A 23901-nucleotide genomic window follows, 5' to 3' on the forward strand; every position below is an offset into this window, starting at 1 on the left:
CGGCTCTATCTAAGTTATATGTTTCTTATATCGCACACATCGCATTTATATTATATTTTTTACATGTTATTTCAGGTTTAAATGTAATAACACAAATCTGTTATTTATATTCGCATGCATTGCGTGCATATGAGAGTAGTTTTCATATAAGACTAGTAGGCAATATGAAAACCCACTTGACAAATTAAAAACCTTTTCTCTATACAATTAACAGGATGATTAAAAAATGTTATAGCATATCACCTATTGTAGGAAATCATTGTAGAAGGGACACCTTTTTTAAAAAAAAAAGATATATCTCAAAGGTTGTGTTTTTCTTAGTTAAACGAAAACTCAACCTTTTTTTAAGCAGACTACTTAAATGTTGTATTTTTAGAATCAATTTTTTACTCCCTCCGTATTTATTTAAAAGATACAGTTCGACCGGTACGTAATTTTAGGAAGATAAGTCGAATTTATTAAAATTAAATGATAGTGGATATTGAGTTATTATTTATTGTTAGAAACTGATAGTGAGTAAATTATTTTAATAAAGTAAAAAGGTGGTGTAAGTGTGGGAACCGCAAGAGAGAAAGAAAGATTAATATAATTTGAAATGGGAACATGACAAACCAAAAATAGGAAATAAATCTTTAATTAAGTACGACCGATTATGGAAAATGTATCTTTAATTAATAATTAACTAGTATTTGGGCCCGGGCGATGCTCCGGGTTGATACACATATAAAATTTTAAATAAATTCAATACTCTGTATTATTAAATTGTCATTTATTATATTTTGTTATGAAAAAATGACATATAATATGATTTGGAGGAGTGGTTAATTGTTTGGTTTACAAATTAGAGGTCATGGGTTCAAGACTTTGTACCACACGTATTTATCATTTTTAAATAATTGTGTATGAAATGGAACGTTGAAATGAGATTAGTGCGAGTGCCACGTGGCACATAGGCTTGTTTATCAACGCCTTTTAATATATTAGTATAGATAAGGAAAAAGTATTACTAGTACTACTATATTTAATGCTAAGATTAATGATTAATAAAGTGGAAATGTGTTTTAAGTAATCAACATCTTAATTTATGTTATGTGAGTGATTAGTTATTTACCCTTAAAATCCAAAATATAGTTTGGTGTTGTAGTATTGAAAAATTTGAGGATAGTAGAACATAAAATTGAATGCACAAAAGATTGTACTCCGTAGTATTTTTGTAAACACTTGAAAACATCCAAAAGGCATGTAAATTAGACGCTATGCCCAGGCTGAGGTTTTGCTTGAGACAATACAATAGGCGAACCAGCCAGACACAACCTAATGCCAATATGCCATTTTCAATCCAATTCCTCGTAATCAGGCAATCACCCTTCCGTGCAACTCTTGAAATGATTGAATAACACTACATACAGATACAGGGTTAAGATTGTTCTCATTATGAAGTTTAGGACTAGGTTGACCATTTCCTCTTACAAGTGCATTGTTAATGTCATGAGACAGCAAACAAGAAAAGGTCAGTATATTCGCGTAATAATCTTAATTTACGGGAAAATATTGCTTACATTAACCAAATTTATCAAGGACCAAAATTTTACACTCAAAGTAATGAATACTGATTGGAGCTGATGATGAAATTGTGCATGTCAATACCATGCTAGAATGCTCTAGATCGGTCTTTTTTTGGGTTTTCAGCAAAGACTTGTTCATTGTACTATTTCAATTCCTCTAGCCAACGAAAGGATTATCAAAACGCAGATATAAACTTCTGAATTTTTGATTGCACCCGTTCTTTCTCCTCTGGTCCGTCAAGATCTCCAATGTTGTCATGATATTCCTGAGGTTAAGATCGATAATATAATGGTTTTAGGGATACCAGAAGTATCATGTTTTACAGCGTATAGGAAGCTTAGAAAAACTTTTCCTCCCAAAAGGACAAGTAAATGCTCAAAATAAAACCAATATTGTAAATAGGCAAATCCAAAAAGAATAAAAAGATCAAGTTTCTACCTGTAGTATATCACTAACATCCTTTTTCGTGAGCTTATGCTGTTTAAGTAAAAGTTCAATTCTTCCTCTTATCTGCGAGTTCCTGTATTGATTAAGAAGTCAACAACAGATATCCCAGAATTAAAATATGAACTCTTTCAACGCAACACGAGCTACTATGAGGACTTACTCAGATGTCACAAGATGACCCAACATAACGGCAACGAGCTGCAAGTAATGTGCAGAGAGTAACAACATCAGTAACAAAGAGACAGTACATTAAAAAAACACCCAAAAATGGTGACATATAACAACAATACCAACCCAGTAAGAAACAAATATTACCGAAGAAGACCAACTTCTTGACAGGTATACATTTCACATATACCGACACCTAGAAGGAATTTTCTAGTAACATCAGATAAGATTCCTCTCAACGTTTTTCACTCTCCTCTGTGCAAAAAGTAAATGTAATTCATATGCAAAATGGCCTGTGGCCTATATTATGATCATCCCAAGCTTTATCCTCAAACAAAAAACTTTTTTTACCTATGAGAAAAAACTCGTGGTTTGGTTTTAGTTGCGGAGAAGTAGAGGCATTATCGGCTTATTGCCACTATGTGGCTGATAAGAAGTTTGTCATGACGAAACAATCACAATCCTTTAGAAGGTGGATGGATTACATTTTGATATGGACAATGTAAAAGTGGTATAATTATAAAATGGAGCTGTAAATACTTCAGTTAATGCCCTGCTCAGAATCTCCAGTGGTCAGATGGTATTAATGCTTGACCTAATTGATCAAGTACTAATAGGGCAGGAAATAAATGATAAACGGAGGAAAATCATTCCAGCATTATCAGCACACTCATCTTCTCACCAGATTACCAGAAGAACATTTGGTTTAGTCTATGAAGGAAAGGAAAATAATGATGTAAAGTTCATCATAGCTCAAGCAGAACATTTCTCTTATTCCGAGTATAGGAAATCTCTCTTTCTTGACTATGGAGAAAAAATGGAAGTCAACTGTGCGTGGTAAAAGAATAGGTTCAACTGTTGACAGTTCGTAAATTCTTTTATAGCCAAATGTTGCCGTTAACAGCTTTGACACTACTAGTTGTTGGACGGCAACGCGCGCCGTCCCACAAGTTAGCAAAAACAAGTTTGTGAAATTGCGGTTGGATTAATTTGTGAAAGTAACTATGTCTGTAGTTGCAAGAGAAAATGTTCATGAAAAAAAAACACACTAAGATATATCATTTCATAATGATGATGATGACGCCTGATCTATGAAAATTGATTGAAAAAGATGAGAAATTTGATGACTGAAAAGGAGGAAAACGAATATTAGGCAAAGAGAATAGAGAACAATGAAGAAGCGGCAGGACGGGAGGGTCAGAAGGGAGCTAGGGTTGAAACTTGAAAGAAAGAGAAGAGAAGAGAAAAAGAAAATAGATCAGACAGAAGAAAATGAAGAAGAAAAGAAAGAAAAAGAAAGAAAAGTAAAAAGAAGGGAAAATATGCTTTGGATGGGATTTGAACACTAGACCTTTGGAACTACAGATAGAGCTTCTAAAGCGACCTTTCAATTTTTTCTTTACTTGTAAATAGTGAATTTCAACCTTTTACAACACTATTGATAAGCATAGTGTTGGGAAGTTGGTGTATTTTAAAGGTTAGAGATCTATCTAATGGGCCTCCATGTCCTTAAATCTCCCAGTCTGCCAGACCCCTCGTAAGAAAAGAGCATGAGTACCAAAACAGAAGCTGAGCTGAGACAATCAACCCTACAACCTCAAAGCTTACACCAAAGAATCTAGCACGCTCATAAAGTCATAATTCAACTTAATTGACAAACACCCTCTTTACACTATACATGCAACAACGCACACTTATTTGGAAAAAAAGGGCTCTACCTGCTCTCAGAATCTGTGTGTCGTAATTAGGTACTATTATTACCTAAAAGATGATTCTTTGGAATATTTGCAAGGATTCCGAACAAATTTACGAGCTTCCCCAATTCCCGTTAATAGGATTCCTTTCCAAATGGAATTGCAGGAGATGGAATCACCCTCTATTCATAAAGGCAGCAATACAACAACAACAACAACAATAAAGCCTTAGTCCCAAAATGTTTTGGGGTCGGCTAACATGAATCGTCGTAGGAGATCGTCATTGTCACCAATCAAACCAAAAAGGAGCGGGAAGTTAAAAGAATAAACAAGGAAGAGGGAGAAAGTGGAATTAATGAAAGTAAGATAAGAGGAATATATATATATATATATGTTACAGAAAAATACTATAAGGGATAATAAAAATAAGTAAATTTTAAAATACGTACATAAGTAAATTTTCAAAATAACATGTAAATAAAGGCAGTAATACGTTTGTGAGAAAAAGACAATAAAGACGAGAAGATATATTGAAAATGACTGAAAATGACTGCCAGCACCCCCAAGCGGCCAAGCTTCTTATTTCCTGTGAATCTGTGATTATAGAGATTTTCACGATTTTATGATTACCGGTCAATCTAAAACAACCAATTTTGAAATTTAACTAACTCATAAGGAGTGATGAAGAGTCTTGTACAAAATATTTTCCCCTCCTTTTCCTACTTAGAAGTCTCATTTCTCTCCAGAATCTTGTCCCTATTTAGAAGTCTCATTTCTCCACAATTTTCATTTTTTTATTGACCATTAATCAACCAAACCCCACTATCTTTTCTTTTTTTTAATTCACCTTTTAATCAATCAAATCCACTATCTTGATTTTTTACACCTTTAATTCACCTTTAATCAACGAAACCCCTACTATGTTTTTTTTTTACTTGTTCAACTCTCCTAAATATGTGTGCATTGGAGAAACGGGACTTTTCGATAAGGACGAAGGAAGTTTGAAATGCCTAAGAACAGTGATTTTTTTTTGTTAGGGTGGATTGTGGGGAGGAGGGGGTGAAACCAGTAAACTAAGGGGTAGCTCCAGATAAGCAGGGCATGACACACAATAAATAACCAGAAAATTAATATGATAGATTCCAGACATAGAAACGGTTAACTATTGTGCCTCCTCACTCAGCGAGTTGTCGTGACTTACAAGGATAGGACCAGGTGCAGCATGATTGAATGGGTATCAATATGACACTGAAACACTAATCTCATTGACACCCCCAGACATAGAAACGGTTAACTATTGTGCCTCCTCACTCAGCGAGTTGTCGTGACTTACAAGGATAGGACCAGGTGCAGCATGATTGAATGGGTATCAATATGACACTGAAGCACTAATCTCATTGACACCCCCCCCCCACTTCCCCCAGAAATTCAACTAGTCATTTCATATCTCATTATTTTGGACAAACCAGTGTTGCAGAGAACTATGAACTAATTTCCTACCTGGAGTGTGTAGAGACCAGAATCCAGCTTCCTATTGTACTTCTCCTCCTCATTCATCTGCATTATTTCAGGCAATTGCAATGTCAATTTTTTAATAGAAAGTTATTTCTACAGAGATAAGTCAGTTAGTTGACCTCAAAATCGTCAAGTTCCAGTTGGTCCAAGCGTTCCGCCTCAGCTTTTACTCTATCAGAGTACCTAACACAGTAAAAAATTAACATGAATAAACAAAACCACTTCTAGCCAAGTTGACAGCACCACAGATAGTAATCAACTGCTAAGCAAGAGAGTTACCTCACATAAAGTTCCAAAAGCCTGTCTATCTTCTCACACTCGTTTTCTACAAATTTGCTTAACAGTCTTTCTCTTCTAGATCCTCTTAAAATCCCAGCTAGAAAAGCCACAAGAAATTATCATTATGCTGTTCACGCAAGAGGGGAGAAAGGTACTTGAGTATTATAAATTAGATTATAGTTATTCATTCCAGCCTACACTCATTGGGCCAATGCAGCCTTGCTAATTTCATTATATAAAATATAAAATACAAAATGAAAAATAAAAACAGTTTTCAGGAAAGATATGTGCAAATATTTTCAAATCATGGCCAATTAGTTCAGGTAAGGGCTACCAAGTTCATTTTATAACTAGTAGAGTAAGTTCAAGAAAAATTAGCTCAAAAGAACAAAGTCTTAGTCATGATGGAAAACGTCTAGTCAGAAATCTACAGTGTAATCGGAATCTATAATTTATACTTAAAAAGATTGTCTTGCCAGCAATCTCACCATTCACCACGCATCCCCTTCCACTTGGAAGGTCCACCCTCCGCGTAAATTAGATAAATTATGTGGAACTCGCTTTCCTTCTAACCAAAAACACAATACGAGTAGGAACAAATGACAGCCAAGGAAAATGCTAATTCTTGAACTTCACAGTAAACACCTGTGCATCCCAGAGGCGCAATCTTCACTAACTACGAGCTGTTATGTTCAAAGAACAATACAAGCTGTTCCCACATCCCCAGATGTTAGTGTTCAGAAAAACTTGGGATGCACTACCAGAGCTTTTTGGTGTCTTTTTTTTTTTTTTTTTTTTTGAGATAAGAGCATGTGAGTTTATGCCTTAAAAGAGTGATTTGAATATTCTACTTGTGAATTATTAGATCCTTTGATAAGAGAAAACAGGAATTTTGACCACTATACATAGTTATTTACCACCGCAAACCAAAAGGAGCGAAAAGAACCTGGGGAAAGCACACATTCTTATATCTTATCACAAACACAATAAATAAAGGGTTGTCAGGCTTTACAAAATTTCTCAATATTGGCAATTCAAACAAGGGGAAGTTGTATATTTCGTATTTCCCTACATAGTTTTCTCATCCCAACCACTGTTGATAGAACATTCTCTACCTTTAACATGTCTCCACTCTCAAATTACGTATTTTGGTCAACCTTTGACCACTATTTCTTGTACATATGGGTAAAAGTTGCAAAAACAAACCACAGTATGAAAGCATACTTAAACTAAAGATCCAGGTGGTCATATCAAAACATAAAAGAAACACTTACTAAAGGGGGAGGTAATAACTAACACCTTCATAGGTCAAATAACACGGAATCATAGAACCGAAATATTATATCCTCCTCTTAACACCCTTCCCCTAGAACCAACTTTTGGCTGCTGATTCCGTGGTTGTATAAACATAGACTCTTCTTCCTGAAGAGTGTAAAGTTGTGGTGTTACCATGATCAATGTTACGTGGTACATAATTCAATTCAACACACAGTACAGGAAAGGATACACAGAATGAGAGATACAGTGAATCGGGACAATGGCTGTTGGGTGGTGTGCGCAATAAAATTAAAAGACAGGTACTTGAAAAATTAGGAGCAACCAAGCAAGGACACAACAGACTTTTATAACAAAAGTTAAAGAAGAAAAAACTAGGCTTGTACTAATTTAATAAAATAGAAAAACTAGTTAGTGGCTGCCCCGGAGTGTTGCATATAGTTTGACTTTTTATTTATTCATTTCAAATTCACTTACGGAGTATATATTTATTTATAAATGCAGTTTGAGAATAATATGAATTTTATTATACATGTAGTCTAAGAAGTTTAAGAATAAAATTGGTTAACCTTAGTTTTGAGTAATTTACATTATGTGTAAACCTTTATTTTTTGTACTACTTTACTTATAACTTATAAGGGACTTTAAATTACAAAGTCGATATATATTTTGGAGGGAAAAAAGTTATTTGATTAGCTAAAATAAAGCGCAACGTTATTTTTTTCCTATTCTATATTAATTTCATGGATTTATGTTTGATCTAAATAAATTTCTAGAGAAGACATTATTTAATAAGTAAATGAGTAAAAATTAAGAAAAAAAATTGTTATCATAAACTGCTATTGAAATACAGACATTTGAGCATTAAAGTTATATACATTCATAAGAACTTAAAAAAAAAAAAAGGTTTTAGAGTCATAATTTGTATCATTGAAGTGATGGATAAAACTTTGCATTAACATATGAGAGGTCATGAGTTCAAGGATGGATAAACACTTTTTTTTTGTGAGGACACAATAACCAATCATGTGTGTGTATGACATGGCGTGACAACGACATGTCACTAGCGAGTAGCGACCTCATCGCGATACATGGAGAGATGAAATGGATTGCCTTGGAGATTTAATAATAATGTATAGATTGTTTTAATACATAGAAAAGGGAAAATAGGAGGGTGATATGTTCTTTAACACAGGCTTAATTACTGCGTTTCAAAATCAATAATTCTTCAAAAAAAAGTAGGGGGAGGTGTAGGTCCCATCGACAGAGAGGCAGGTCGGGAGTTGTAAACAATGGTCAAGCACAAGGACCAAGGCTGAGAAGATTAAAATTCTAAAACAAAAGTGGTTGTTCAGGTTTTTCTCCTCCCCTTCTGGAAAAAGCTAAACCTAAGTTTGACACACGATGACACGAATAACCCTCCACGGGGAATGTTTGTGTTTCCTCAGCGACTCGAGACCTCTGATATGAATCAAGTTCATGGGGCTGAGCCACAAACAGTGGCAAAGATAAAGGCCAGACCTCTTTATCATTCAATTTCATACTACATATAATGTTTTATTTGCAAAATTTGATGTGCACGAGTAAGGGTAAAGACAAAAGAATATTTAAAAGGAGAAAGAAAAGGTATGGAAAAGGAATCTACAAGAAAACACCAATAAGTAAGAGGGGTTCGATGAGAGACTTGTTATGATGAGAGGTACAAATTTCAATTCTTGGACGGAGTGGCAGGGAATAATGGATAGGTTAGGAGGAGAACCAACATAGATGACATTATTTTAGTCAAACAAGTTATACTTCCTCTGTTATCAAATAATTGCAAGCTTGGGAAGGGGGGGGGGGGTTGGGGGCAATGGTGCCCACGAGACTCGGAGATAAAGAGAGAAACCACAAGCCAAACGAAATTGCAACAACTATTAGAACACGGAGGAGCCAGGAAGTACTCACAAGGAATTGCAGAAACTTCTGAGTTTCAAACGTCAGAATTTTATCCTAGATATTCACATAACAATAAACTAAAGCTCTTTATCCTACTTTGGTTAGTTGAATAACGGAAATCCACAAAAATAGCAGGTAAGTACAAACTCCCCATCTCCAAATTTCAGATATCTTCCAACACCATGCAAGACAATGCTACAGAAAACAAATTCATGTTTGCTTGCTTGCAAAGTTCAGTGCATAGATATTTTGCAGAGGAAGGGCGACATGTGACAGTTGACATTTTCCCGATGCTATGGCACAGTGAGTTCATATGAGGCGTGCCTTTACTAATGCATGTATCTTGCCGCAAGTTAGTATCATCGCGTGTTATTTCCTCTAATATAGTTATGTTTTATGCTTGTTGCACATATGGGGTAGGCAAGCCCGGGGATTCAGGCGCCAAGAAGGCCCGTCCGTAAAAAGCTGCTTGCTTTCTCTACCATTATCTTAGTTTTAAAAGTTACACAGCGGACTAGGAACAAATTCTCCCCGAGGCCTACGCGGGCGAAGGTGCGCGACTTTTATAGGCGAGGCGCACCTTTTAAAAAATTTAATTATTTTTTAATTGTAGTTTTTAAATTGTCACAGCAGAGGTAAACAATAATTTTCGTAAAATTGAAGAACTTTTAAAACAAAGAGGGGAATGGGGACACTGGAAGGGATTCACGTGACACTTTAGTCACTGTCAAGTAGTGTTTAAAAAAGCACGTTGAAGCGCTAGGGCAAAGTGCTTAACTAGGCCCACAACAAGCTTTTCTAAAAAAAAAAGCTGGTGCAAGTATGCTTTTTGCAGGTTGTTTCTTTTTTGGACCAGAGAAAAAAATTCTTCGTTTAAACGAAGCTTTCGGAAATGGGGATCTCAAATTCTTAGTTTAAAAAGGCGCAAGACGCACTAAGGCGCACAAGGGTCATGGAGCCTAGGCGCAAGGCGCAAGGCTCAGGCGCAAGGCTCAGGCGCGCGCCCTTTGGATACTAGGCGCACATAATTTTCTAATAAACCTTAAAATTCGGTATAGAAAAAAGTAACACAATTTATACTCAAAACAACATATTTCTATTAGAGTGCCATATTTTCTTGTTGGTTCATAAGCATTGCGTGATCCCGTCGATGGAGTGCTAGAATTAGAACCTTCCATGGTAATTACAAGCTGGAAATATGAAAATTAACTCATTATGCTACTTCCACTACCAAAAAAGCTAAGGTTGTAGAGATATGACCGTTGATAGGTCACATGGGGTGTGTTTATATCATTAAAAAAGAAAAAAAAATGTAAATAAAAGATCCACGTAATCCTACCGCGCCTGAAGACTGAAGGTGCGCGCCTGGTTGACCTTCCGCATAATTTCCTTCAGATTGAGCTGACATCCGTTACGGTCGTTATTCGATTCAAAGAATCTCCGTTCCAGAACCGTACATCAGTGAGCCTGGAGAGCTCAAGGTGCCGAAGGCTGAGCCGAGTTGAGACTTGCGCCTGGCGCGCCTTGGGCGCGCTTTTTTAAACTAAGCTCAAATTTTAGGTATGCCTGCTCCTAATCCCATTTCTTTCTTCCTGAATTTGGAGAAAGAATCAGTCTTTCTTCATTTCTCGAGAGAGCACAACAGCCGAGTGGAGTCAGCTAGCTGCTTCTTGGCCACGCCCCCTTCCGAGAAAGAGATCCGAGTACGTGCTGGAAGAAGCGCGCCAAAACACACGAAGTCTGCTTTTTTGCGCTTCACTGAAATTCTACTCTTTTTTTATTTTGCGTTGGAAGCTTCTTTTTTATGTTGTTATTGTGTTTTGGATCACATCCTATTAACCCTTAAATACAAAGTGGACCAAGAATCCAAAAGAAACGGAAAAAGAAGAAAAGAAAAAACAAAAGAAGACAACGAGCCAACCCTAGCTTCTTGATAAACACTACTCCCTCCGTCCCAAATTACTTGTTACACTTTACTTTCCTTTTATGTCTGTCCCAAATTAGTTGTTACACTTCTAAATTAGGAATGACCCCACAATTATTATGTTGTCTCTCTTTTCCCACTAAATTTTTTTCCCCACGCCCTCTCTCATTCAATTAAAAAAATATCCGACTAACTCCTACCACATCTACTTTTTCAATAAAATAACAATTGATAACCAAACAACCACTTATTACCTAAAACTTTGTGCAAAGGTAAGTGTATCGAGTAATTTGGGACGGAGGGAGTATGTTATATGCTCTATTTTTCTTAAAACAACGAGTAATAGGGAAGCAAATCTAATGCTTATATATTTTTGTGGTTATTTTAGTAAGATATACTCCGATGGAGCCAAAGTTTCATTTGTTCTTTTGGCTGTGGGGTGTAATGGACTAAATCAAAATGGCTATTAAAACCTCTTCGTTTCCTTTCCATGAAGTAGAAGATGGTCGTCCCATCGTCATTCCAATGTCGTTTTTGGGTCAATTGGAAACAACCTCTCTGCAACTGCAGGGGTATGGTTGCGTACGTCCGACACCCCCCCCCCTTACCCCGCTTCTTGCGGGAGCCTCTTTGAAGCAATGGGGTAATGATAATAATAATAATATACCTCCTCTATCCCAATTTAATTGTCACACTTTTCACTTACGTTTGTCCCAATTTAATTGCCGTGTTTTCTTTTATGGCATGGAACCACTAATATATTATTACTCTCTCTTCCCACTACCCAAAACTATTACCCTACATTTTTCCACATTCAATTAAAAAAAAAGTTCCACCATCTCCCACCACACCATACCTACTCTTCTACCTCCTCTGTTTCTTATTAGATGACACAATGTGGTTTTTGACACTATTCACACGAGCTGCATTGACTTCCTTTTGTGATTTGTATTAAGAAAAAACATAGTCACGTGGGATCTTATTAGATTCATCTTAATTAATATTTTTTAAATATCAACTTTTTATAATTTTTTTTCTTATCTATTGAAGATATTAAATGTTTGAAATCATGCATTGGCAAACGTGCCTAAAAAATTGTGTCCTTAAAAAAGGACGAAGTATTAAACTAGGATAGATAAACCTACAACAACTTATCGTATATAACTCCGTGAAAAGCTTAGTGCGACGATTAAATCGGGACGAAAGGAGTATATGCATAAAAGTAAAGAAACCTTTAATTCTTAAAAAGTGTGCTTCATTTCGATGAAGTGCGTGCCTTATGCTTAGCCTCTAGGACTCATATCGCTTTAGTGCGCTTTGCGCTTTTTTATACACTACTGGTCTGTTCTCATTGTCCAAATGCCCAATTTGTCTTCACTATTCAGTTTCTGTTTCTTTAGTGAAAGAATAAAAAAAAAGGTAAAAGGAAATAATGAAAAATGATATTGACATAATTGATGTTGAAATTTTCAGATCCAAAAAGGAAAAAAAAGAGTAGGAAAGAAGAGATTGAAGACAAAAGAAGAAAGAAGAAAGAAAAAAGAAAAAGAGAAAATGGCTAAGACAGAAGAAAGATTAAAGAACAGAGGAGAAGGGACTACCGACGAGCAGGGGTTGGCGAAGGGATTAGGGTATTCACTCTCCACTAGTCACCTAATAATGCACATGATTTTAGAGATTGGGGCTTTCTCTCTCCCCTAGTCTACACACAATAACCTTTTAGGCACAGAAAATTCGTTAATGTGCCACGTTGGATATTACTCGGGTCAAAAGTCAAAACATTGACTCGATATATTGGTCAATTACATTAATTAATTTGGGTGAACAAATTATTTTAGCCCATTTTAGTTACTTTAATCAAACACGGATATTTTTAATGGCTAAACCTAATAAAATGGGTTAAACAGGTCATGACTACCAAGTCCAAACAAAAAGGCCCAATGTACATCAAAACTCTAAAAGCCTCTCCATCCTATAAATATGGCCCTTTACTTCATTTGGAGGGGGAGGAGAAAACAGACGGCAAAATCTAAACTCTGTGCCAGTCAAGTCACATCAAATTCTCTCCCTAGAAGGACCACAAGCATTCAAAAATGTGTGTCGTCCAATTCTAAAAGATCAACGTTGAACGAGATCAACTCCGGAAGCCCTTATTCAAGAAGATAAAATTGATTCGTGAACAACATCAAATCAACATCAAATTCTTCCCGTAGAAGAAGAACAAACATACAAATCTGACGTGCACGTTCTATTCTACATTAACATCCTTGAATGAGATCAAGCCCGAAGGCCCTCATTCAAGTACAAATCAAATGTGAACCAAATCAAACAAGTTTGTCACCCAAGTCGGAGCAAACATTAGAGATTGTACCCAAATACACATAAATAAATATATTATATTTTGTTCACATATTTTGGCTTTGTTATTTGCATACTTGAAATTTGTTTTGTTTTTACAAACCTTTCTGACCATTGGGGAGCACTTTATTTAAAAACAAAAAGATACGACAAGTCAGCAACTAGGCGCCTTGCGCTTTACCAACAGACGCGCAGCGCCTTGGGTATGGGCAAAAGCGCGTTGAGGAGCACTAGGCCCGCAACTTTTCTAGGTGGCTACGCCTAACAATAAAAGGCGCAAAGTCTTGCGTCTTGCGCCAAGGCGCGCCTCTTTGTAAAACTAAGACCATTACTAGAATTGCATTGCAGAGAAAAATTAGTGACTGAATTAGCCCCGATGTTCAGGTCAGTATTGACATAAACCTACATAAACCTGAATTAAATCATAGCCCTTACAACGTCGAATTGCAGACTCCAACTAGACAAACAGGCTCAGTCTCAATCCCCATCCAAGAGTCCAAGAATACTAAAACAGATGTTATCCTAGTTTTCAACTGAAAGTAAAATTTCCCATACCACATCAGCACAATGCAACCAAACACTGAACCTAAGTATAAGCTATAATGGCACAACTGAACAATGCAACCACACAGTTCCTAGCAGTAAGCACATACATGTGACATACAACAAACAGATACAAAGAGAGAGAAGAGAGGGTCAGAATCAGAATGAATTAACTATTAAAGGTATAAGATATAGTACGGAACAAGACAGAAAGCGCTGGCTGTGGCATTAAATCTACGGTGTTGATTAATTGAATTCCAACATGGAAAAGTCATGCCAGAACTTATTCAGTTCCTCATAATAAATTTAGCTCTATCATTTTCAAAAGGAACATAAAAAAGGATATAAAACAGGACAATACGACAGATAAGCAACCAATTTGATATCTTACCAAATAATGATGAAAGCAGCGATATTACTCGTTCCTCTAACTCCTCCCGAAATCGCTCTTTTTTATGCTTCTTGCTAACTGGCACCTGGAGAATGGATAAAAACACAATATCATGACATGCATTATAATTGAGAAGCAACACTCAACTTCACCATTTAAGCAATTAATAATCTTCAATTCTTGGTTTTATTTGTAATCTGTGTTTGCTGTTTTGAAGACTACCTGTCCTCTTAGATTGTACTCACAGTTTTTTTTTTTTTCTTTTGGTACATACCCGTACATATTTTCTCTTCCAAATAGAACGGAAAATTAAATAGCATATTCAAAAGATGCTCCTAACTGTGAAGAAATAGAAAAATGAAACTTTCAAGAAACTATATAGAGTATACTATTGCCGCACATTTCAAGGGATCATTCAAAAGCTACCATGTAACATCTTCATACATTTAAAAGATCAAACACATTTCACCACCTTAGAGGCTTGCAATAAAAATAAAGAATTCTTTTGAAGATGTGATTATTAAGATACAATTATTTGTCATCAGTTACAAAGGACACAGATTAGCTTGCATGTCAGCTACCATAACGAATTATAATTTTACATTCTGTCCTTAATATTTTCTTTCAACTTTAACATTGCTCCAAGTAAGGCAATTTAGTTGGTAAAATCTTGCCGTTACTAAAGACCTAGAATCGAATCCCATTATTCCCGTCAATATCACCGCCTTTTGTAGCTCCCTATTAGGGGTGGCAAAATATGACACGATACAACAACAAGATACAAACTAGACCGAACATCTATGTTACTCCGACACTCCGGTCGGGGGTGGCAAAATATGACACGATACAACAACAAGATACAAACTAGACCGAACAGGCGAACATGAAAAAAGCGGGTTAGCATCAAGGGATTACAACACGTTTAATTAAACGGGTCAACACTGACATGACACATTTAATTAAATGGGTCGGGTTAGTGATAAGATTCTCAACACACTAAGAAAAAACAACCAATAATTTAATGTATTTGCCATTTGGGATAAACCTTAAAACATAGCCAATTTTATTGAACAATCACAACAAGAAAAGAACATGAAAAAAGCATGTTAATGTCAAGGGTTTCTGACACGAATAATTAAACGGGTCGGTTTAGTGTTGATGTTTGCCAACCCGTTTATATTCGACATGAACACAACCCGACACGACACGTATCATTTGCTCCCTCTACACCAAAAACCATTACTTCAAGTAAATTATTTCTATTTATTCTCTATTAGTTCATAGCTTCAAGAGAAATCCACAACATTCAGATACTCTTTATGTTTAAGAAGGCAAATAAAAAGGAACCCACTTCCCATTTCAGGCTTGAAATAAGCTAATTGTCTTTGCATGACGTCTAATTAATTCAGTCTTCATTCTTTTACTTCCAAACTCCTAAGACCCTGTTATTTTCAACTTGCAAAAAAAAAAGAATCAGTTAAAAGTACTCAATCTTCACTCTTGTGTTCCTAGATCTTAAGGTCCTATGCTCTTCAACTTAACAAAAATATTCTGTAAAAAAAACTTTAACAAGTAAAAATCAGTTTTAGTAAGAAAATATCAGTTTAAATTGGTCTAATCTGTAAAACTAATTTAAGTTCAGTCAAATCTAGTGAAGAGAACAAGGCCTAAGGAATCAAAATTATCCACTCCCAAATAAGAAAAGGAATCTAATCATCTTTATGTAAATCCTGTATCAAGAAGCGAGCAGTTTCAGTATCGTCAACTACACAGGGGGTGAATAATGGTTACATTCATAAAGTTAAATTGACGAAGTGCACATCAGGCAGGGGCAGGGAGGCGGAAGCCACAGTGCCACAGATAGAGTGAGGTGCAGCACAGTCCATGAGGCACTAACAAGTGCAATACAAGAACCTACCTAACGGTTTAGGCAACTCAAGCTTCCTGCGCATCAAGATGCCTCTTAAATGAGGCTTCTATAAACCAAAGAAGAAAAGAAAATTCAGAAAGGGCAAAGAGACTAAATTATGACTCGAAGCATAAATGCATAACCCTAAAAATATAAAAATAAGAGAGATCTGCTATTAGAAGAAACAATTTCCTCGCTAAAGACTTGAATTAATTCAGAAACACGCCCAATTCTCTTTAAAACAACCATGTCCATAGTTCTATACTATCCCGGGCACTTAAATCTGTCTTCCTCTCATCCTGCTCCCTTTCACTCCCCTCAAAAACTTCTTTCTTTTTTTCGATTATCTTTTCCTTTTTTCTCGACTGTCAGACATTCTAAGGAATGATTCTCTTTCTTTTTTTTCTCTCCCTTTCTATTTCTCTTCTTCGTTTGATTATTCTCTTCTTCCCTATTTTACTTAATGCTCCACCTTTCCTTCTCTCCCTCTCTCTATATGGCTCTCTCTGAAAAAAAGAAGCTTCTATTAAGCATTAACTAATTTTATGTAATGCACACGTCTCAATCACGAAGGACGCACGTAAGACATAACACCAAAAAACCACAGACAAGAGCCTCAATCCCCAACCAACATCAAGATTACATTCAAATGTCCTCAACCTCCACTTGTGTGAAATCAGAAACCTGTTTTACCTTGATTTGATGCACAACCATCGTTACCATTTCATGATTTATAGAAGGGGCTCAAGCTCGGAAAATTCCTTCTACAACCAAATATTCAACCACTTTAAGGTATCAAACTACCAATGAAAAAAGGCTTCTAACAGTATCAATAACTGGTTGGACCTTTTGGAATGGAATGGTATGGAGTGAACTCCATTCTATTGTTTGGTTGGGCTTTTTTGCTATGGGGTTTGACACCAAAGGGGTTCTAACTCCACCCTATCCCCCTAAAACCTCATACCGACTTCCCTCCCTAAGATTCAATTCCATTCAACCGAAGATAAGAACCAAAACTAACAAAGGGTTATTTATATCATTTTATTATCTTAAAATCTCATAACCAGATTCTCTGCTCTTGTATTTCGTTGATATATACTTCCTCCGTTCCACAATAGATGCATCGTTTCTCATTTGCACACTATTCATCAATCAACTTGGACAATCATTTTTTCACTGTAGTGTAAGAAAAAACATAGTCAAGTGAGATCTTGTTAAATTCGTATTAATGCAAGGATTCCAAATATCAACTTTTTATAATTTTTACTTATACGCATTTAGAGATATTAATGTTCAAAGAAGCGTATTGGCATACGTGCAAATAGGAATGATGCATCCTTTGCGGAACGGAGGAAGTATTTGTTTCATTTTGCTTGATTCTTTAATTCTTTTGTTAAAGAGCTTTTTCTTAATATAGGGTAAAAATCAGCTTTTAGAGACTTATTTATGTCCTTTAGCCAGGTGCATTAGTGGGAAATGCCATGCTGTTCAATCAAAGAAATCGATTAGATTTCAGTATTACATATATTTCATTGCTTATGCATTTTTTTTTTTTTTGAGATAATTTACTTATGTTGAATTGATTATGCGTAGTATGAAAAACCGTTTCTTTTGGATAATTAAAAAAATTGGTAACTATAGTAATTAAAAATGGAACCCAAAGTGAATATAGAGTATAGACTATGAAATAAGAATACGGTCAAAGAATCCACTCCAATAATGAACCAACCAGTTCGGGATTGGTATGGGGTTTTTAATCAATACCTCCCTAGTATGGATTTTAAACGAACCCTAAGATTGTCGAGAAGTACCCTCCTATGAGTGACAACTTGAATTGCATCACTGCATTAAAAAAAAAAAAAAATCTTCCATTAAAGATGCAAACAAGTTGTCAGTCTACAACCAGGAGTTCAAGATTTGTCATCTTACACCTGAAAATCCCTCCTCAATTCTATGCTTCAGCGTTAAAAGATGTTCAAACTTCAAAGTGTTCATAATTACTAGTGATTTATGACATAAGGACGTCTAGAAGCATCACCATCCATGAAAAGACTAAAAGACACAAACAAGTTCAAATCGCTCCTGAAAGCCATGCTTCATCATTAAAAATATTCAATATGAAACTAACCACCAATACAAGAGATTTAAAAGAATTTGGACCCACTTGGCAGAGTGGCAAACCATAAGAAGAAAGTAGATACAATTAGGAGGAAACAAACTAATGACAAAAGTAAACCAAAAGAACAAGAATTAGGTAACCAACAAAGCATCTTAACTATGAGTTCCAAAAACAGAAAACAAAGACATAAAAGCACACTTAACAATCCAGCAGCATGTGTGAGGTGAATGCATCATCATCTCAACAATGCAGCAGCAAAATGTATGTCGAAAGAGTTACATGGAATGACCGCCCCCCCCCCCCCCCCCCACCCACACAAAAAGAGGTCTATCAATAAGTGATTGCCGTTCTGAATTAGAAACACGGAGAAATTTCCAGTAGTAGACTATACTCTTGGTGGTAATGAGCAAAGTACACAAATTATGAACCAAGTACAAATGCACAATATTTGAACCAAATACATGAACATGAAGACAAAATCAAGCAACATAAAAATCTTCTTAGGAGACTGCTCCCCTCGTTAACCAGTAGTTTTTCTTATAAATAAGGTACATGTATCTTCATTTCACCTCAAATACATTTGTCCAATACTCTTCACTTCAGAATGAGGAGAATGGACGCTTTGATTTACACCAACAATATAGAGTTTTACATAAAATAACAGTAACACTAGGGCACATACTCTTCCCTCACACAAGTACCAAAGTCCTAGTAATGTATGGCCAGCCAGATCGCTCCTCACAGCACTTTAAAAGCAAACGATAATTCAAACGAAATTATGTAATGACCAACCAGTATAACAACAATGATTGTAGGGTACATACACGACCGCTCGAATAAGTAACAGACAGAAATATGAATAGCCTTAACCACAATTTAATACACCTGTACATACATATCGTCTGACCCAAAAATATTGTATTTCATATGAGCTAAAGCGAAATAAATTAAACAACAAAGGGAGTGTGGAACTTGCCTTACCCATAAAAGCAGAAAAGGCAGTTTTCAACCCCAAAACATCAACGAACCGCTCACAAGCTGGAGGATACTTGGTCATTGCGAAATCAAGCGCCCTTATAGCAGAACCATATGCCAATTTCTTCTGCTTCATTATAATAATCATCAATTCCACCCCTTCAGCCTTGACAAACCTTTCCTTGTTCTCCAATGGCATTAACAAACAACACAAACAATCAAACAAATTCTCAAGCATCTCCTCCTCCTCTGAACTCTTGGGATCCTTAGACTTATACATTGCAACTGCCTGCAGCATCACATCCACACCATTCATCTGACCCAACCGCTTCTGATTTGCCGTGCTATTCTGCAGCAAAATGGCTAAAATCTCCGATGCATACTCCTTGTTCCCATCAAATTCCTTCACCTTAATCTTCCCCAATAACCACCTCAACAGTTTAGTCTTCTCACACACAATTTCGGACACTTGGGGCTTAACCTCAATCAAATTCTCGAGTGTAGCTAAGGTAGTATGAATGGCAGCCGCCTCCTCGGGGTCATTCTCATTCAACCTCAACAAATTCTGCACAAGTAACTCCAACACATTGTTCTCAACTAAATTATCAACCAAAACCCTAGCCGGTTCATCATTATCCTCCAAAACATCCTCCTCCGTCAAATCCTGGAGGAGAGTTACTACGTCAACAGCAATATCAGAATTATCATGATTCAATAATCCGAGAATCGACGGAATTGTGTTGAGATTGACTAACTCTGGGTAAAGTTCGGGTCCAGCAGCAAGAACTTTGAGTTTCTGGAGCTCCTCGTGAAGCTCAACCTCGGAATCTGCGAACTTTTCCGGTTGGTCGGCGTATTTGAGACGAGCTTCGATGTTGTCACGAAGACGACGCTCGAAGGAGAGTACGAGTTTTTTTAGGGTTTTGAGGTCGAGAGTTTCTACAGTTGAATGTGATCTTTCTATGGCTTCAAGGAGAGAGAGGTCGACACCATTGTTGCCGGCAGTGGAGTGGTCGTCGTCTGCAGCGGCAGAGTCATCTCGCCGGCGTTTGAGGGATGAAGAGTTGGTTTTGCGGGGATTTGTTAACTCCATTTTTACAGGGTTTTAGAGAGTGCTCTACTAAACACAATGCTGCTGAAGAAAACTTCTACACCGTAACTCGGAACGGTTTGTACAAAAATGAAAATGTTGCGGTTGGCTCATTTGGAGTGTCTGAACTGATCTGTAGTTATAAAAGTCGTAGGGTAGTAAAAGTGGGATTATTAAAAAATATGTTGTAGGTGGGCTTAATAAAAGAAAATCGATCAAAGGTTGGATTAATTTTACCAAATTTTCCATCAATTTATTGAAACTTAGACTTTATTTTATTCGACTTATTTAAAATAAGTTCAGATAATATAAGTTCAGTAAAATATAAAAAAAATTAGATATTTTCAGACAAAATAAGTTTATTTCAGACAAAATAAGTTTTTTTCAGATAAAATAAGTTCAGATAAGTTCAGTTAAGTTCAGATAAGTCCAGTTAAGTTCAGATAAACTCAGATAATATAAGTTCAGTCAAAATAAGTCCAATAGAATGGAGCCTTAATCATACTAGTTGTTGGGCCGTGCACGGTCCCCCAAGGTATAGAAAATGATCCGGTAAATATCTCTGAAGCTCCTGGCACCTGAATAAGGGAAGAACAAAGTTTAATCAAGAATAGGAGCGATTTCCTTCAATATTGTTGGATGATTCGTAAATTCCCAAAATACGCTACTTTTTCACTTATTTCTCACTCTACCGTCCACGTCAGCAAGAAAGACGGTCTAGTTTTGTTTATAAAATCTACAATAAACCGCTATCTGAAACAGCGGTTTAAAGAGGCAAACCGTTATCTGAAATAGCGGCTTATAAAACCACGCGGTTTTATAAAGTTTTGTTTTAAAACAAACCGCTATCTCAGATAGCGGTTTATAACATTGAACCGCCATCTGAGATAACGGTTTGCTTTAAAACAAAACCGGTATCTCAGATGGCGGTTCAACGCTGAACCGGAAAAAAAAAAAACCTTTTCTTTCTCCCTTGCTGACGTGGACGGTATGGTGGGAATTAAGTTAGAAATTAACGTATTTTGGGAATTATTGGATTTTTATGCAATATTGAAGGAAATCGCTCTCAAGAATAGGCCAAATAATTCAATGAGCTTCCCCAAAAGACAAAATTGTACAGAGAACTTCTCTTAAGCACAACTAACATGTTTAAAAATTTAGATACATCCAGTTTTATGAGTATTGTTGTTGGAAAGAGGGGTATTGTCCGCTTTGTATAAAACTAAAATTATCAAACTATACTTTGCTTAAATTTGCAAGTATTTCACATTATCTCTTTTGTCACACTTTATCTCGTAGTCTCATATACTTAAATTTCAATAACAATCCACAACATCCAATTTGCACATAGGATTAAGTGAAACTATAAGGAAAGATGGGCTTAAATGCCTCTCAGACATCTAGAAACAAAGAGGCAAGAAGCATATTCTGGGAAGGTCATTGATCCACGTCAAGTATACGGAATAATGAAGATAACCTAAAGTAAACTTATCAAAATGCAAATTGCATGATGAGGATTTCAGCAGTATCTTAGTAAATGTCTTATTATTACCAGTTTACCACACACTATCTTTGACAGCATTCGCAGCCTGTAACAAGACCACCGAAGTTTGAGCTAAAAGGACTGTGAGGAATCCATCAAACGCTAACCACAACTATCCCTAAGTATTACCTACAAAAGACCATATCAATTCATTCACTCTATAATCACTTGACCAGGAAAAATAAGCTTATATAGTTAAATGGATATATATATATATATAGGATTTTTTGGTATTTACTACCTTAAAAATACACCACTTTTGTATTTACTACCTTATGAAATTTTTATTATAAATTACTACCTTAAAGTATGATTTTTTTTGCAATCACTACCACTTTACGATTTTCTCATTTTAAAATTTAGATATCTCATTCGTTTCTTAATCATTTTAAGTGATTCAAAGCCCATTCTTCTCGTTTATGTGTAACGATTCCATAGGGATCTTGCTTTTAACATTTTGTAAAAGGTTAAACATATTAAATATTATCTTTAAAACTCTAAAATATTTATGAATCACCAAACGAATTATTTTGAAATGTCGTTCTCAATTAAATCCTTATAGAAAAAGGAAAATAATGAACTTTGAATCACTTTAAACGGTTAAGAAACGAAAGAAATATCCCAGTTTTAAAATGAAAAAACTGTAAAGTGGTAGTAAATGAAAAAAAATTGGAACTTTAAGGTAGTAATTTAAAATAAAAATTTCATAAGGTAGTAAATACAAAAGTGGTGTATTTTTAAGGTAGTAAATACCAAATTTTCCATATATATATATATATATATATATATATATATTGGTCAAGAAAAGTAGAAATATAAGCACGTGCAAGCAAAGTGATTACCTCAGAAATAAAACACTATAATTCATCATTGCTTCCGCATGTAATCACTTGTTGGCAAGCCCATTTGTTTCTGCCTTTGGTCAAACTGTAACATAATTCATCATTAGCTAGGTGTAGGGGGCTTTTTTTTTGTATTTTGTATTTTCCCGTAGATGCCCCTACGTCTTTTGGAATTTTGAAATTCGAAGGAGCCGCCACCAAACATGTTTAAGGGTCTAGTTTGGAAAGACCTTAGTATGACTCTTGTTGGATAAGGCATTGAATCTTGAAACCGGACGGGTGAGATCCGGGTACGGGAACTGATAGGCTGTCGTACACCCGTCAAAAATAAAATCCTAACGAAACCTTCTAACAATGTAGTAAGGTAATCAGGGTCGAATCCACATAGAGATGGCTATTTAAATATAGCTTTCAAGGTATGGCGAAACTAACAATGTCACGAAATTTAGGATTGAATGTTTAAACTAAAATAAAGGAAAATAAACTAAAAGATCTAGGGCAATGGTTCACCATGTTCATAGTTCAAAATCAATCAAAACACCATCAACAATTCAAATATTCAAATTATCTAGAGCACAAGTTAATCCTACGGTCGGGTCTTAACACTCTCAATTCAACATATGCAGTACGATCGCTAACACAATCAGAATTGCTAGTTGTAGGTAAGCCTCTAAAATTCGATCTTTCGATTCTAAACCCTATTAGCATGATTTAATCAAACAATTGATCAGATTGCAAAGATTAATAATATAAACCTAATCAACTAGAAATATCAATGAATAATCAAACCATCAACAATAATAATAAAGATTCATAATATAAACATGGATTCACAAACCCTAGAAAGAAAACTACTCAATCATGAAATAAATTATGAAGCTTAAGTCTAGGAATGAAAACATAATTAAAAGCGATAAATAAAATAAAGAGAAAAATCAATAATACCTCAAAGAATTACATTGATGGAGTATGTAGAAAAACTAGGGTTCATGAAAAAGAGAAGAGATAAAAGGAACGTGAAATAGAATTCTAAGGGAATTGAAACATAAAGGAAATAAAGCATTCCCTTGAAGTATTTATATGCTTCCTAAATTCTAAACAAAATAGGAAAAAATAACAATTACATAAGCTATGATTTAATTGGACGATCACGAAGACAAAAGCATGCGCGGAAATCACTTGGGCGCAGAAACCAGCAGGCCCGCTGGTCCGTCGCTGGTTTTCGCACCCAAGGAGAGGAATCGGGCCATCGGTTTGGGCTGTGGGCAAATCGGATAGTCGAGCCACCTTGTTTATGTCATAACTCTTGTTCTACAATTTCTATA

The 23901-nt window shown here is 35.8% G+C and overlaps 1 protein-coding gene across 1 annotated transcript; it reads right to left on the minus strand.

Moving 5' to 3' along the window:
* Positions 1-1410: 1410 nt before the first annotated feature.
* On the minus strand, positions 1411-20300 carry LOC110776609 (uncharacterized). Its single transcript, XM_021981165.2, has 8 exons — positions 19103-20300; positions 14099-14183; positions 5670-5766; positions 5510-5573; positions 5376-5432; positions 2174-2211; positions 2005-2086; positions 1411-1831 (listed from the first exon to the last, which is right to left on the minus strand). The coding sequence occupies exons 1-8, from the start codon at positions 20192-20194 to the stop codon at positions 1742-1744; spliced, it is 1605 nt and encodes a 534-aa protein (XP_021836857.1). The 5' UTR covers positions 20195-20300; the 3' UTR covers positions 1411-1741.
* Between the last annotated feature and the right edge of the window lie 3601 nt (positions 20301-23901).

The sequence above is a fragment of the Spinacia oleracea genome, chromosome 4, assembly GCF_020520425.1.
Source record: "Spinacia oleracea cultivar Varoflay chromosome 4, BTI_SOV_V1, whole genome shotgun sequence".
Taxonomy (NCBI): Eukaryota; Viridiplantae; Streptophyta; class Magnoliopsida; order Caryophyllales; family Amaranthaceae; genus Spinacia; species Spinacia oleracea.

What these genes read in the sequence shown, in the direction of transcription:
- LOC110776609 (XM_021981165.2), bottom strand. Translation starts at nt 20,194, where the DNA reads ATGGAGTTAACAAATCCCCGCAAAACCAACTCTTCATCCCTCAAACGC. An exon ending in CTGGTCTCTACACACTCCAG is followed by an intron (nt 2,212 to 5,375) that starts GTAGGAAATTAG and finishes CATTACTTGCAG; the next exon opens with CTCGTTGCCGTTATGTTGGG. An exon ending in GGTCATCTTGTGACATCTGA is followed by an intron (nt 2,087 to 2,173) that starts GTAAGTCCTCAT and finishes TAATCAATACAG; the next exon opens with GAACTCGCAGATAAGAGGAA.